This window comes from Dreissena polymorpha, chromosome 5 (genome assembly GCF_020536995.1).
Source record: "Dreissena polymorpha isolate Duluth1 chromosome 5, UMN_Dpol_1.0, whole genome shotgun sequence".
NCBI classification, from domain to species: domain Eukaryota; kingdom Metazoa; phylum Mollusca; class Bivalvia; order Myida; family Dreissenidae; genus Dreissena; species Dreissena polymorpha.
Genome location: NC_068359.1, coordinates 35,406,248 through 35,422,971, shown reverse-complemented (window position 1 = coordinate 35,422,971; position 16,724 = coordinate 35,406,248). Strand labels below are relative to the sequence as shown.

Below are 16,724 nucleotides of genomic sequence, written 5' to 3'. Positions count from 1 at the left end.
TCAACTGGGCTCGAAATACTGACGCCTGGAGTCTACTTTTTAGACCACTCGTACACCCGTGCTCATACAATGGCTGATGTATTTTATACTTAATATTTAAATCCTCGTAGTGTCAAAAATATAACAACAACAAAAAAAACTCGCCAAATTATTAAATCGTTTCGCGTTGCAACGCTTTATTATTTTCAGGTTTTTCAATCATCAAAAGATGCATATAATTGATAATTTAGAGCATGGTAAATGTTCAGTAATACTGTTTCTTCACAAATATAACTACAACGAAAATTTGCGAATCTGAAACATTTTTTTAAAATGTGTTCAATTAACAAAACTTGAAAGATCCCTTTAATGTAAATTGTGGAGAATGCCCCACGTATAAATTCATAGACGTACAATGTATATATACTTGTTTGAATCAAGCAAAGGTAAATGGCGTCGTTGCCTTAATTTCGCATAGTTCCTAAACAAACGTGTTTTAACGCATATGAGAGTATATTTTCCACTTACCTTTGTATCTAGTCGGGCTTACAATATTCAAAACTATAAAATACAAATGAAATTTTAACTGTTTACCTTGAATAAAACTTAATTCGAACTAGTTTTAAAATTAGTGTATAAATGTGTACATGTGAGTTCATGTATACATTTAACTATGTAGGTATTTAACATATTATGCAAGTCATAAAGACTCATGGTGGGGTATCATGATAGGTTATCTCGCCCTCTATGCCTGCCGATCAGTTAATCGAGTTGATCTATCTTAATGAAACATTTCTTAAAAGGAAAACAATTTGTCGCCAAATTTGCCTAACTATGCGTGACCAATGGCAGGGCAGATTAAAGGCGTAAACAACCGGTGTTGAATATCGTAAAAGATTCGAGATCACATTTCAAGAACTGCATTTCTCTGCATCAAACAATATTTTCTATTTGATCGAACTTATTGGAGCTGTTGACGTACTGTTGTTCCAATATTCGATTATCTTTAATTCGTTGTGATTTACTCGTTAAAGTTAGGCTAATAACAATCCAAATGTTTGTACCGACCAATCGGTTGTTGGTACTATATTTGTGCAAAAATAATCAATCGAGCTATAACAAGCATCCGTTCTCAAGTGTATGCCACTCACAAAAGCTTTACTTAAACATCGCTACTTGTGAATCCCTTACACATATATCAGACGCGTGAATCATGTCCTAACGAGAAATTCATACTCTACTTGCATTATTTCTTATTTGTCCGTGCCAATAGTCCGAAAACATCTTGAATAGACGTCACTTCTTCGAACATTGTTGTACGTCTATTTTTGGCTCTATTACGAAAAATGCTTTACTATATTTTCTTTTTATTCTCAGTCAATGTTAGCTCTATTTCGAATAATGATTCACTTTATTTTCTGATTGTTGACCGTTTAAGTTTGGCTCTATTTCGATGAATGCTTTTCTTTATTTTCCGAGTGTCTACATGCGCATTTTCAACCACGACCTTTTCTCCCTTTTTGGTTAGAAGTCTATAGTTTTGACCCATTGCCCTTGGCGAAAAGGCGCGTCAGCCTTTGCCAATTCAATAACAATCGATAACATAAAATAACGCTGGCGTATAACCGTCAGGTGAACCCAATTCTCGCTTAATAAATTGCTGATTTACGCTTCGTTCAAATTGTTTATGACAATGAAATGGATTATTTATCTTCTTAAGGACACATTGCAACAGGTGTGGGACAATTTAACTGTATGTTATGTTATTATCTCTTTCGAAGCGCCCGTTTTGGAAATCACGCCAGCAATTGGACATGTTTTTGGAAGTTATTCCGTACAGCGCGTTTCTCTCATATATCTATGACATCCACAGGTGGTTAGCGTGTTGCTAGGATATTAATTAGCAAAAACATCATTTTGAATGAAAAATAATCAAATTATAACGAAAAACAAACTTCTCTGGAAGAAAATCACTATCAAAAATTTTTGATACTAAATTTTTTTCAGAGAAGTTGATTTTGCGTTGTAATTTTATTATTTTTTAATCAAAATGATGTTTTTGCTAATTTATATCCTAGTCACACGCTGACCACCTGTGATGACATCTACTTACGTTATTACTCTGTTGGAAATGGAGTGTTTACCTAGAATCAACGTATCGTCTATCGTTTTTGCGTATCCACTGAATTCTGCTTTACGCGTCACGGATTCTTCTACACGTGTTTCATTTTCAGTTGCTCTTCCTTAAACGATTACGAAAGAGTTAAATGTTTGTCCGCGAGCCAAATACCGAATAATTATGTTTGACCTAAAGTTGACGCTTGCAAAACAACTTTATGTATTCGTTATTGTTTGAATTTCACAATAAGCAAAATAAACACGTCTTTGAGTCAGGTTCGACAAAAATGCCTACCGCTCAGCTATAGTGACGAGTCGTATTTAGGAGGATCGGAGAGTCCAATAGGCATAAATGGGTTAAACAACACATGGCATATCATATTACCGTTTTTTTTCCGGAGATTTATTCAGAGCAATTTGACCGATTTTCTGTTAGAAAAAAAAATCGAAATCCATTATTACAATGATACCGTTTATAACACAATAAGAGATGAAATCATTATAATTCTGTTTTACCAATAAACCGAGTCGGAGGTTGACACTGTTTTCACGCTTAGGCTGTCTGGAATCTACATATCATTGTGACCGAGTTCTCTTTGACGCGTCCAATACCTATCCGGAACAAAGGTATTTAATTCGCTGAGCTGGAAATGAAAGCATGCAACCTCTCGTTTTTGCCATCGACCAATGGATTATCGACGGTGCAGACGCTTTCATATATCATCTGAAGTCTGCAGAGAATAATAGAATATTGTTAAACACCATAACGAAGCTCATGCAAACAGTGAACAAGAGTTTCTCGTTGTGTTTTCAAAAATCTCTAAAAAAACTTCATTGAAAGCAAGGATTATGTGAAATTGACGTTCATAACAATGACATCTTATATAGGCACCGTGGTAAATAGTGGTGGATTAAAGCGATGTTGCCAGTGAGAGTCATTGCATGAAAGCTAATAACCATGTCGATCGCATTTGACCCAACATACATTCTGTTTATCCGTTAAAACTCGACAAGCACGGGGTCTTTTTATTATTATTTTTGTTTTGCTGGTATAAGCAATGATTGATTGTACCGGACAATTATTCGAATCGCTCGTTAAATAACAAATGATAATACGGAATGATTTTTGCAGTGTTCCAATGATACTAAGGTGCAGGTCATCTCTTAGAGTAACATAACGACTCAAAATCAACGAATATTTCGTACAATATTTCGTAAAAAAAACTTAACCAATTAAAAATCAGTGTTCCTTATGGCAATTGCCGAAATTTCAACGCCAGATGTGGTCTGGTAAAATAGATGTTTGTAGATACAAAATGCTCGTTGTTTTTCCATTTTAATATCCGCAACGATATCTTTGCATACGACACATGAACACTAACATGGTGTTCGTGTGTCGTATGAATAGATATATTCGCTGGAAAGTAAATTGGAATTAATTGTGTCACAAATAAATAAAAACGAGGATTTTGTATCTACAAAAAAACAATGTAATCATACTAAATCTAGCGTTGAAATTGTGGCTATTGCTATAAGGAACACTGATTGTTAAGGTGTTAACTTTATTTTACGAAATACTAAACGAAATTTTCGTTGATTTTGAGCGTTATAGAGACTTTGATTTGCTTTTATATTGAGCGAGATTCAGAGACTTTTAAGTCAGAATGCGCGACGCAGAAAGTTGCATAACGTGCCGGAGAGCCAACTACTGTCGCAGATATTGACACGTATAGTCTTACATCGTGGAATTATATCAATGAAAGGCCACTTTAAATGTTTAAATGATATTCACCGATAGTGTCATGTTTCAGAAATTAGTTGAAGGTGGCTGATTTCGTGTTTTGTTCTACAAACCCTTTGAATTGGCGCGCCCTGAACAATAGAGTAAAATGTGTCCCACACAATGGGAACAGACAGAGACTTTCAAATATTAATTTCTATTATTATATAAGTAAGATTCGTTATGGTCATGGCTTATTTTATTGTTTGAGTTGACTGGATGGTTACTCTATGGGAGGACATTTGCATAGAAACAGGGAAATGTTTAAGAAGACTTATTACTATCCTTTGCGAATAGTGGGAAAAAGACCACGGTGTGAAGTGATTGGCCAATTTGTCTTATTTCTTGACTTTGCCAAGTGTTTGGATTAACTTTGTACCAATTATTTGTTATCACTCTGTGGCTTATTGACAGCTGGACTTGTTTGTATAAATTGGACATCAGTCCAGAACTGATAAGATGCTATATTGTTATGTGATTGGGTTCTACATTCGTGGAAACTATGAAAGATAAAAATGTGAATATCCAAATAGGATTTTAACATTAATTAAGGTATTTATACGGGTTCTCACAATTATATCCATGTTTTGTAAATAAATAAATAAATTTGCATTTAGTTTTGTTTCGCGAAAACTTCACGTACTTGTTTTTATTGAAAACTATAGTATATTTTACGGAGAAAAGCTTTTGCCATGTCGTCTGCGTCCGAATAAAAAATACGACCTGTGAATAAAGTCCGACGAGGCAACGTATTGTGCATTGAGATATATGTCGAACCAGCATGGTAGTGGTGTACGTGTTTCGCAATTTACAATAAAATATCAACATTTCGTCTTTTTCAATTGATGACTTTATAATCAGGACGCGTTATTTCAACCAAATTACATTTATCCTGTATTTTGGATAAATGTATGAAAAAGATTCATGTGATTTTTAGTTTTTAAACACTCAAAAAGTCCCTTTAAAAATGGTTGGTGATAACAGACAAAATACACTAAATATGTTCATGAAGTTGCCTTTTGCGGAGGTTGGAGTCACAGTTGTGTCATTGCCCGCTTTCTTCACGGTGTTTGATTATGAAAGGGCATTTCGTTGCGTGAGTTTCATTTCAAACGGAGAAATTCTTTTTCATGTCAATTATGTTCGTTTATGTTATTGGTATTGTTTGATGTTGTAAGAGTAAAATGTCGTACAATAAGAAACAAAGTTAAAACCAAGCCAAGTACTGTTGACTTTAAAGTGCTCAATTCTGAGAGTTTTCGCTTGTTACTGATTCCCAGATTAGATATATTGATTCGAAAGTATCTTTGACCAGTTCACCGATAAATGTGGCAGCTTCTGTTTTCAGTTTATTGCTCCCTGTTCAAGTTTTAAAGTACAGTAACCTATTTCAGACATCAGCTTCCCTTCACTTAACATTTCTTAAAATTACTACTAAGAATAAAGACTTAGACTAAATATTAAGCATAGCGACTTAGAATCAAGACTTATAATAAATAAATTAATAAATAAAAAGAATTACGACTAAGAATAAAGACTAAAAATAAATACTAAGAATTACGACTAAGAATAAAGACTTTGAATATACATTAAGAATTACGACTTAGAATAAAGACTTAAAATAAACATTCAGAATTACGATTGAGAATAAAGACTTAAAATAAATATTACTAATTTCGACTGAAAATAAAGACTTTGAATATATATATATATATATATATATATTCAGAATTACGACTTAGAATAAAGACTTAAAATAAATATAAAGAATTACGACAAAGAAAAAAGACTACGAATAAAAATTAAGAATTACGATTAAGAATAAAGATTACAAATAAAGACTTAGAATGAAGACTAAAATGAAGACTCAGAATACATATTAAAAATTGAGCTTTAGAATGAAGACTGAGAATAAAGACTTAGAATGGGGACTAAGAATAAAGACTAAGACCTACAATTTGAATTAAGACATAGTAATAATTATATTGGAACTAGTTTGTTCGAAGAACGTTGTTATTGAATGACAATGCAATTCACGCACTCCTTTAAGTTGTTAAATGTTATTTTACTGATATAGATTCACGTATGGATTGGGCAATATTGAAACCCAGCATACGTGTTTTCTCAGGAGGCGTTGTCATTTTTTTTTATATATTTTAAACTGTTTTATGTTTTCTCAGGCATATATATGCTGGCAAAAGCAGATCGTTTTAGATGAGTTCACTTCGTTCACCGTGACCTTACCATAGATTTGTGCAAGTTTTCATCAGGGGATGCTAGTTACGTATGCTAAAAGAACTGAACATTAAGTTCAAAGCAAATATTAATAAGGCGAACACTCATGGGTGCTATATAATGTTGTTTCATAGGTTTACATTACCTTTTTATTAATTATCGGTTTGAATTATTCCGTTTTATTTTTGCAAGCTCTACGTCACTATGTGTGTCTTTACGAATTAGTAACATTTGTGTGTATATTAAATTAAAATAATTCAGAAAAAAACATCAAAATCCGCATCTTTTTGCAAGGGGCAGAATAGAATATACATTCCTTGGGACCTTTTTTTAAACAGTTTTCCACATTTGGATGACGAATTGATTGTAAGTGCATTTACCTCGTTCGAAATTTCGCATATCTTCGTACGTCGTGAAACGAAGATTACGAGTACGACCTGAAATGGATGTATCTTCAGTAATACTAAATGATACACACTTTATCTTTAAGCAGGCAACTTCGTTATCGTATTGTTTAAGCAACAAGAGCATTTGTATACACTTCAGTCATGAAACAAAAGATTAGCAGAAATTACAGTTTGTTTCTTTACACAACGATGCTCTTGAAAGCAATTTCAAAACCCAAATTGAGGTTCGATTGTTTGATACAACCATGACACGTGTACTGGAAAACAATGCAACCTCTTCAGACGTCCAGTTGTGACGAAGATTTTACGTTCAACAACAGCGCGACGCTCTAGTCGTTCATCTATCAATTTACTTTCACATTTGATTGACACGGGTGTTACATAAACAAAAGAAATTCGTTCTGATCAATTTCATCTTTGATCATACCAATATTGTTATTGGTACCGTTATAATTGAGGTTAAGCTCTTAGATCATTTCTTGCTTTTGTTTTGTCTTTTCTTTAACTCACATCTACTGTGTTTGTACCATTACAGACTCTGCGGAAACTAGATGAGGAGTTCCTGAAAGGGTTTGACAAGGACAAGGCTGACGTCACTGTCGACGCGTTCGTTGAGGCACTCACCGACCACATGAAGAAGACCAGGCTAATCAGGGTACAGTCCTTGAACTTGCGCGAGGATGGGACGGACTGGGACGGGGATCAGCGATCTAATAGTTGTACGGGATTTAGTGTTAATAATGCCGCAAACCACACGTTGAAACGTCAGCACAGCTTCTGCGGTGCAGTGGCTAAAAATAACACATTTGGTGCGCACGGTGGTTCGAGACAGAACAGTTTCGTTCAGTCGCTTCCTGCTTCGCGACAAAATAGCTACTGCAGAACTCGGTCTAGGGGAAGTACCGGAAGCTCATACACGTATTCCACTACGAGTTCCGGCGTCAGTTCGGCGGTGCATTCGGATGGACACGACAGTAATGGGAGTAAACGCGCGATTTCTAGGGAGCTTTCCTATGGACTACTAACGGACTTCGAAGACATTGACGAGCGGGAAGAAGAGGCGAAGACAGCGCGGGAAAACTTGACTGCTCGAGTCAGTGCAGCCGACAAAGTTAGACCGGTAAGTCTTCGCTTTGTTAAAGTTTAAAGTGCCGCTAGTTTTTTTGTATATCTTCATTCGAATAAGGGTTGTGAATGGATTTGCTCTGGTACAACGGGGTTTAATGCATGTGCGTAAAGTGTCGTCCCTAATTAGCATGCCGTCCGCAAGGGCTACTCAGGGACGACTCTTTCCGTTTTCTTGGTATTTTGCATTTAAAGGAAGTCTATTTGTAACAAAAATCCAGAATATGCGGATGTTCGTAGGACTTTTTTAGCCTAACCAATCAAAACAACGGAACTATGAGTTAGTTAACATGTTTACTAGAACGAATTAGTGTTTCTTAGTTTTTCGCATTAAACGTTGAGTTAATTATTACAATTACTTATACTTCCTTCTGCCACTTGTTTAAGACAAGTTAACAGCATAGGAACAGCCTACTGTTAACTATACGCGATTGTACTGTCCTATGCTTCACTTGACATTATAATTGTATTTTATGACTTAGGTCGTGTTAATTGCCGTAGTCGGCCACACTATCTTAACTAAGTAACAACGTATGAATTGTGTCTAAGTCGTCTTGTTTGACATTGTATCGTCTACTCAAAATAGGTCTATAACAGGAAACCAATCAATTGCCGTAATTATTTTTGGAAATCAGCAGTCGTCATGATTTAATTATTCACAGTAAACCATTTGTGTAATTCATTGTAAAATTCATTCAAGATAAGCATTGTATGTAAGCTTTGGTCGTTGGTTGAAAATATACACGGTTGAACCCGCGGAATGCTTTGGACAGCATGGACGTTTCAAGTAACCATAATGATGCAAAAAAGAATGCGCCAGACAGTATAGAGTTATGTCTTAGGTTTGAGCAAATTACCTTTATCATTTCTACGCATGTTGTGTAAACATAATTACTTGCGCACACTCTAGACAGAAATAATGTTTGTTCAAGATATCAACTATATTGGCAAAAACGCACTACACTTTTATGTTTTAGTAAAGTTTCAGCTGAAATGGTTGTCAACCAGATATACAACGAAATGGTATTGTCCAACTATTGACTCAGAATAATGGATTAAGGCATAGACACAACTGTTTGCGATAAAAAGGCTCCTGTTATGTTACATTTGTCAAGTCGAGTATTGGGCATTGCATCATAACAGACCGTTACTTGATTGCTTTCATTATTGGTTATTTAACTTTTTTTATATTTAACCGCCCGAGTAAGTTGTTATTTAAAAATGCACCTTAACAAATTGCTTTTAACAGATAGATGTTTGTTGCAAGTTTTAATTTAAAATGTAATTTGTTTTTAATTGTATACACTTTGTTCAAATGTGGCATTTTTATGAGCTATTATGTAAACGTAGCCTTTCAGATGTTATCACAAAACATTTTGCACATGTTTATTTACCCGAAGAAACTTAGAGGTTGCTATTTCAAGGTTGTATTTGAAGTTGTTATAAAAAGTATGATACCCTGTTATATAAAAGTGTTGAGAGCCTGTAATAGTTGTGTGTATCATGAAGAAGGCGACTACTATTTTCACGGTTGAACGACACTTACACATAGAAGGTTCGAAATAGAAGAACTTCATTAATATTCCCGTTCTTGTAATCTGATTTGCTTCGTTTCATTCTTCTTCTTCGGCGTCGTCTTCTCGATCGCCGACACCGGTGGTCTTCTGTAGAGCCTCTTCCTGTCCCTTCAGCTTCCCCCTCAGTCATACATACTTTCTAACAATCTCCACGCAGAGTTGTCGTTCTGCTCTCTCACTTACAATCTCTGCCATCACAAGAAAATCCTACTAGATTTGCAAGGATTGTTTTTATCCCCACGTTTTTCGGAGAAAAAGTGGGGATATTGTATCGATGTGCGTCTGTCCGTCCGTCCGTCCGTCCTGGCCACCTGCTCCTCCTACACTATTCGAAATAGAACCTTGAAACTTACATACATGGTAGCTATGAGCATATGTGCGACGGAGACAGTGACGGAATTTTGATCTGACCCCTGGGTCAAAAGTTATGGGGGTTCGGGCGGGGCCGGGTCAGAGATTTTCACTCATTTTTTTATGTTATTTTACCTTAACTTCTTCATTTCTGCACCGATTTACTTCAAATTGATACTGAGCCTCTCTTATGACAATAAGGTCAATCTCAACTATGCATGGCCCCATAACCAACCCTGGGGCGCCCCGCCACATAGGCCACGCCCACCCAAAATTGCCTTTTACTATAATTTCTTTATTTCTACACCGATTCACTTCAAACTGATACTGAACCCCTCTTATGACAATACGGTCAATCTCAGCTATGCATGGCCCCATTACCAACCCTAGGGCACCCCGCCCACATAGGCCACGCCCACCCAAAATTGCCTTTTACTATAATTTCTTCATTTCTACACCGATTCACTTCAAATTGATACTGAACCTCTCTAATGACAATACGGTCAATCTCAACTATGTATGGCCCTATTACCAACCCTGGGGCGCCCCGCCCACATAGGCTACACCCACATAGGCCACGCCCACCCAAAATTGCCGTATACTATAATTTCTTCATTTCTACACCGATTCACTTCAAATTGATACTGAACCTCTCTTATGACAATACAGTTAATCTCAACTATGCATGGCCCCATTACCAACCCTGGGGCGCCCCGCCCACATATGCCACGCCCACCCAAAATTGCCTTTTACTATAATTTCTTTATTTCTACACCGATTTACTTCAAATTGATACTGAACATCTCTTATGCTAATACGGTCAATCTCAACTATGTAAGGCCCCATTACCAACCCTGGGGCGACCCGTCCATAATAGGCCACACCTACCCAAAATTGTCTTTTACTATAATTTCTTCATTTCTACACCGATTCACTTCTAATTGATACTGAACTTCTCTTATGACAATACGGTCAATCTCAACTATGTATGGCCCCATTACCAACCCTGGGGCGCCCCGCCCATAATAGGCCACACCCACATAGGCCACTCCCACCAAAAATTGCCTTTTACTATAATTTCTTCATTTCTGCACCGATTCACTTCAAATTGATACTGGACCTCTCTTATGACAATACAGTTAATCTCAACTATGCATGGCCCCATTAACAACCCTGGGGCGCCCCGCCCACATAGGCCACACCCACCCAAAATTGCCTTTTACTATATTTTTTTCATTTCTACACCGATTTACTTCAAATTGATACTGAACATCTCTTATGACAATACGGTCAATCTCAACTATGTATGACCCCTTTACCAACCCTGGGGCGCCCCGCCCATAATAGGCCACACCCACCCAAAATTGTCTTTTACTATAATTTCTTCATTTCTACACCGATTCACTTTTAATTGATACTGAACTTCTCATATGACAATACTGTTAATCTCAACTATGCATGGACCCATTACCAACCATGGGGCGCCCCTGAGTCAAACATGCGGCGTGGGCAAACGCGTCGGCCTCTGCCGCGCCATTTCTAGTTATAAATATTATATCATAAAAGTACATGTAGTTTTGTTTTTCTTTTATATTTTGAAAATATTGTATAAGTTTAGGTTGATGATAAAAAATAAAATACCTAATTAAAAAAAAAGTAGAAATAATAATGGTAAAATTATTGTACCACGTGGCTCGGCTATCATCACGCGGTCGGGTATGAAGGCAGGGATTTGATCCAGCTTTGCTGGTATCGGTCAAATCTTTCCGCGGAGGTTGCATTTCTAAGTGGTAGGTGCTCTCTTCATTAATCTGATGTCATTCATACAATTAATTGTTGTGAGGGAGTGTACATTGAAAGCAAAGAGTTTTCATGTTTGAGTTTTCATCAAACAATCGTTATAGACTTTGATTTATAGTTTGATTTATTGTATATGGTGGATTAAATAAACTTGCGAGGGTGAAATTTCATACCCAAAAGAAATAGTATACATAAATAACTTGCGCAAATATAATTGAATGAATAACACATTTCTGAATGATTTCGCACAAACAACTAATACGTTTTTAATTGTGTTTCTGAGTGGAAACGTGGTGCTCAATACAAATAATAATGTTCAATACTAATGCGAAATACGATACTCCACGCGGCGTAAAAACTCAAACCACAAAGTTGTTTTTTTATTAGACATGAAGATTGTATCTATATTCGATCTATATTAGCCCATTTCATACTTCATAAGTAGTGCAGATAATATACATATCTTTTTAAATAGTTAATTGATATTAACTTACATATGGACATGTTTTCTTTATTGTGGTATCTTCAATACTGCGCGATTAATTAGAGTTTCGATCAGTCGGTAATTGCTCACTAAAAATGGGTCGTGGTATCTACTACATCACTTTTGTCAGCATTAATAAAGCCGAACCGGTCCTGGCTTTTGGAGCGCTGCATACATATTGTAGACTTAATTGGAATATAATTGTCAGCAGATTTTATGGCACCACAAATTGATTTTTAAATAATCGACGTGCTTATCGTAACGTATCTTCAGAAAGCAATATTTCAATATTTCATAATTTATTATCGTTGTTATTTGGGGTAGAAAGAATACACTTATTGGCCAGAGTACATATACCATACGTAAATAATATACTATTTAAATTAAATAAATACTGATTTTGTACATTTGCATACAGGTATATATGTTTTGGATCTGCGTTATGTTACATTTAAGAACTAGAAACGTGTTTGAGATGAGAATAGAGTTCATAAATGTACACAATGGATCTAAAAAGCTCAAATAAAAAACAAGAATAACATTAAAGAAAGAAAAAAAGTAACCCTCAAATGGGCTCGAACCACTGACCCCTGGAGTAAAAGCATATCGCTTAGACCACTCGGCCATCCGTGCTTATACAAAACGTGATGAATTTTTTACTTTATATAAGCAATCCTCGTACAGAACTCTCCAAATGATTCAATCGTTTCGCGTTGCAACGCTTTATAATTTTCAGGTTTTAAATCAGGTTTTAGTATAACTAATCCCTCACAAATATCATAACTTCATCGAACCTTTGCGAATCTGAAACCTTTATTTTTAAATTTTGACAATTAACCAAAAAGTGAAAAGGCCCCTTTAAACACTGGCATTTAACGGAGCAGTTGAGCAAGCTATAGCCGATTCAACAAACTTATCAATAAGATAATATTTGATCTGATTATTTTTACATAAAAATTATTTAGCTTACATGACACCACTACTGTATCAATTGTTAAAATGCCATTGTAAACGAGTGGTTATTGGTATTAATATGTACATACACGGAACATATAACACTGTGATATTTTGCTACGGACTTATATCGCTACAAAAAATCCACTCTTTGAAGCTTACTTTAAAAACAATAGAGAAGCGTCTTAATGTTATAAAAGGAAAACAATTAAAACACATTATCGTGAAAGCGTGGTTTACTTTTCTGTGAAATCCAATACGCTATTTAAATTATCATGGAATCTAGCCAATTTTGATAATGTTGAAATTGTTAATGAGCTATTGTTAATTTGCTTTCTAATGCAAGTAATCTTAAGACATAATCAGACAGACAATCACGGGGTGTCGTTCGGGGCCAGCTAACGCTGTATGTTCAGGTGTAGGGGTCAGTACCCTCTCCCTTAGTCGGTGACTTACGGCGAGACGCCTGTCGCCTGTCCGACATTGCACGACATAATTTGGAACGACACTTTTCGCCCTAGTGGATTTTCATTTAGAAGTGACTTTCTTTCAACTGAAAATTCCATGAAAGCGGAAAGTGTGGTCCCTGATAAGCCTGTGCGGACTGCACAGGCTTATCTGGGATCACACTTTACGCACATGCATTAAATACTGTCTTTCAAGAGCGAGGCTTACACCTAGTTTTGTCTTCACTTTGAACGAGCTACTAGTAATGGTCTTCTTAATTTGATTCGATTTTTATCTACATAATGGTTTAATGCCAGAGTCGGAACCATGAAATATATTTTGATAATTTATCAATTTGGTTTATCAATTTTATACGGATGATCGACCTTTAGAATAGAAACACACACAGGCACACACTTCTGTCTGTCCTTCGTATTGCGTTAAGCATCCGACTGGAACCCTTGTGCCCCCTTCTGTAGGTCTTACCCTTTCCTCAAGCCCTTCTTAATTGGCTTCGGCCGAGGAGTAAGTCAATCCTCACGCCTGATATGTCAATGTAAATTATCCTTCAACTTCTACTTAAAAACTCTTGATAAATCTTTAATGAATTCGGATTATTTACGACCGTGAAATCCGCGCAGACAGAACGATTGTGTTACGGAGTTTTATTCGTCTGGCTGTTTTCTGTTTACTGGTGTTCGATATTCAATTATGTCGTCCATGGCAAATCTTAATCAGCCATGAGATCAGAGAACGTGCACGCTGCTGATTGTTTGCACGTGCGCGGTATCGTAGGACCGAAGGCATTTTATTTTGAATCAGTAGACGTCATGGCACCGAAACCGCGTTCTAGCATGGTCCGGCAATACATTTAGCTTAAGCCGGCTTTTAAAATACGTTTTTGAAGCGTGTATGTTCTGTGATTTGAATTTTGAAATTTTTCTTATGATACACTTTCAGAAAGGAGCGCGAATCCATACCTTCTTAAAAAAAGGAACTTTCGACCTATTGTTACCCCCCCCCCCCCCTTCGAATAGGAGGTGGTATCGGTGTGTTCGTTTCCGAGCAATAAATTGTGAACGGATTTACCAGTTGGCTCGATACTGTGCATTGGCCTTTGCCAGTAGATGACCGCTATTGAAATTGGGGTTACTAGGTCAAAGTCACTTACACACTATGAGTGAAAATTGTTTTTTCTCTTCAATAACTTGTGATTGGAGGGACCGATTAGCTTGATACATTCCTTCTGCATTGGCCTTAATCAGTAGATGGCCCTATGTAAATTTTGGTCATTAGGTCAAAGGACAAGGTCACTGTCACACTTAGTGTGAAATCGTTTCCGATCAATAACTCGTCAACTGATTCATCGATTGGCTCGATACTTCCCATGTGAATTGGCATTAGACATTAGTTAACCCCTATTGAAATTGGGTTCAATATGTCAAAGGTCAATGTCAGTTTCACAATAAGTATGAAAATCGTTTCCGATCAATTACTCGTCCACGAATTGACCGATTCACAAGTTAATTGCATTTAGCAAGTAGATGACTCTTATGGTTAGTTTGTAAAAGCATGTGTCAAGGCCTTGTTAGGGGGTGGGGGACTTCTGTCTCCGACTGCGGAGCTCTTGTATATTTTGGTAAGTTCCCGAAAAAACAGGGCGATGTAGTGGATATGGTGTCCGCCTAGGGATATGGAGGTAACGGGTTCGATCCCCACTGAGGGAGCATTCTTTAATCTTTTCTAAAGACACCAAGTACTGGTTCTATATCCCGGTAGCGGTACTTAAATACTGGTTGATATGAATGTCTGCATAGGTCATTACACACCATTAAAATGATCCTTAAGAATAAAATAAAAAGGGGGGCGGGTACAGTAATACACATTAGTCGATGTCCACGTCAATTCTTTAATCACGAACCGAAAACGAACAATTGAATGCTTGAGATAGGTTGAATGCTTGAATGAAGGCCAGAGATAGGTTGTGAAGTGTTTATTGTGTTACATATGCCGAACAAATCTTTATTATATATCAAATGCACTCTCGAGTCCTTCCATTTGCACCAAGTGTAATGTAAGAAACACTTACTTGTCCTGTTGAAGTGGTTTTCTAACGGTCTTCGATGTTCATTCGTATTAAGATAAAACGCAAGATCTGCCGAAAAACATTGCACAATATTATCTCATTGATAAAGGTTCTAAATCAAATTTACGACTGAATAAACTTATCATGCAAACAGGTAAACTGATTAAATTTTTTATATGGCTCGTGTGATTTTGCACTTGTTTCCACTTCAGCTACGTGTTTACCGAAACAGAAATATACTTACATGCAACCTGTTACTGCCATGAAAGGTTTTGAAAATCAATGTCCGTGACGTTCAAAAGATGAAAAATGATAATGACCGGCTATTAACGCTCGCAATTAATTACAAATACAGTTCTAAGATTGTTAGTAAACATAACACTGAAGTTAGTGGACGACTGCTGCCAAGGTGTTAAAAAAAATCGACCTTGTCTACACCTCATACAGTCAATTTAGAGACCACTGGCTAGAATCGCAGAAGTTTGTTTTAATCCATCGATAACCATTTTATTTACATTCACTCCATCTTGTTTCTCTTATCGATTCAATCTGCGCCATTATATAAAAAATGTCTGCAAAGTAAGTTATGACAAGTAAATTATGGTTCATCACGTTTCCCGATTAACAGTGAACCTTACTTGAACCATTCATGTTTTTATCGATGTCATAAATGCAGCCGGAGTCCCTCCTATTAACAAGACCCCCGCATCGATGTGAAATTGGTATGTACCGAAGCACTCGCCTCCATTGAACGTTACAGTGTTTCTTGACATGCTGCATGCAAATCGGTCTCATAATTACAACATTGATTAGCATGCGAAATGACATTCGTTAACCTTTGCATGCTGAGAAATTTGTCGTCTGCTAAAATGTCGTCTGCTGAATTTCTAAAATTAGCATTTTTTTCGATTTTTTTTCAAAGAATACTATCAGAATAGCAAACAGTTTGGATCCTGATGAGACGCCACGTACTGTGGCGTCTCAGCAAACAGTTTGGATCCTGATGAGACGCCACGTACTGTGGCGTCTCATCTGGATCCAAACTGTTTGCAAAGACCTTCAAAATTGGGTTCCAGCACTAAATAAGTAACTTATGCTTACAAGTCAATGCGTAATTTTGTTGACTTGTTTGCGTGCAATACAGATGTACCGGTTACGGTATGACTAGTGCGATACAACAATTTTCAAGGCCTGTGTTAATCTTGCAATTAAAGTGCCATGGTTACAAGCGATTCTTTTCTGATGAGTAATATCAAGTTTTTACATGAAATGCATAGTCGATGCTTTCCTGTAATTATACAAGACCTGTTTTGGTCGCATCCCAACCTGAGTAATGAATCATATTCTGTGTTATCGATGGGGCATTCCAGTGGAAAATATT

General features: G+C 36.6%; 1 protein-coding gene and 1 long non-coding RNA gene across 9 annotated transcripts in view; one reads left to right on the top strand and one right to left on the bottom strand.

The window, feature by feature from the left end:
* Positions 1–16,724, bottom strand: part of LOC127881714 (uncharacterized) — a 515,289-nt gene that overhangs the window by 412,860 nt on the left and 85,705 nt on the right. The window lies entirely within an intron of this gene.
* Positions 1–16,724, top strand: part of LOC127881606 (uncharacterized) — a 135,640-nt gene that overhangs the window by 87,014 nt on the left and 31,902 nt on the right. For all 8 annotated transcript variants that reach the window (XM_052429621.1, XM_052429620.1, XM_052429619.1 and 5 more), the window contains exon 8: positions 7,055–7,639. In XM_052429621.1, coding sequence (XP_052285581.1) covers positions 7,055–7,639 — 585 coding nt within the window. The remainder of the gene's footprint in view (positions 1–7,054; positions 7,640–16,724) is intronic.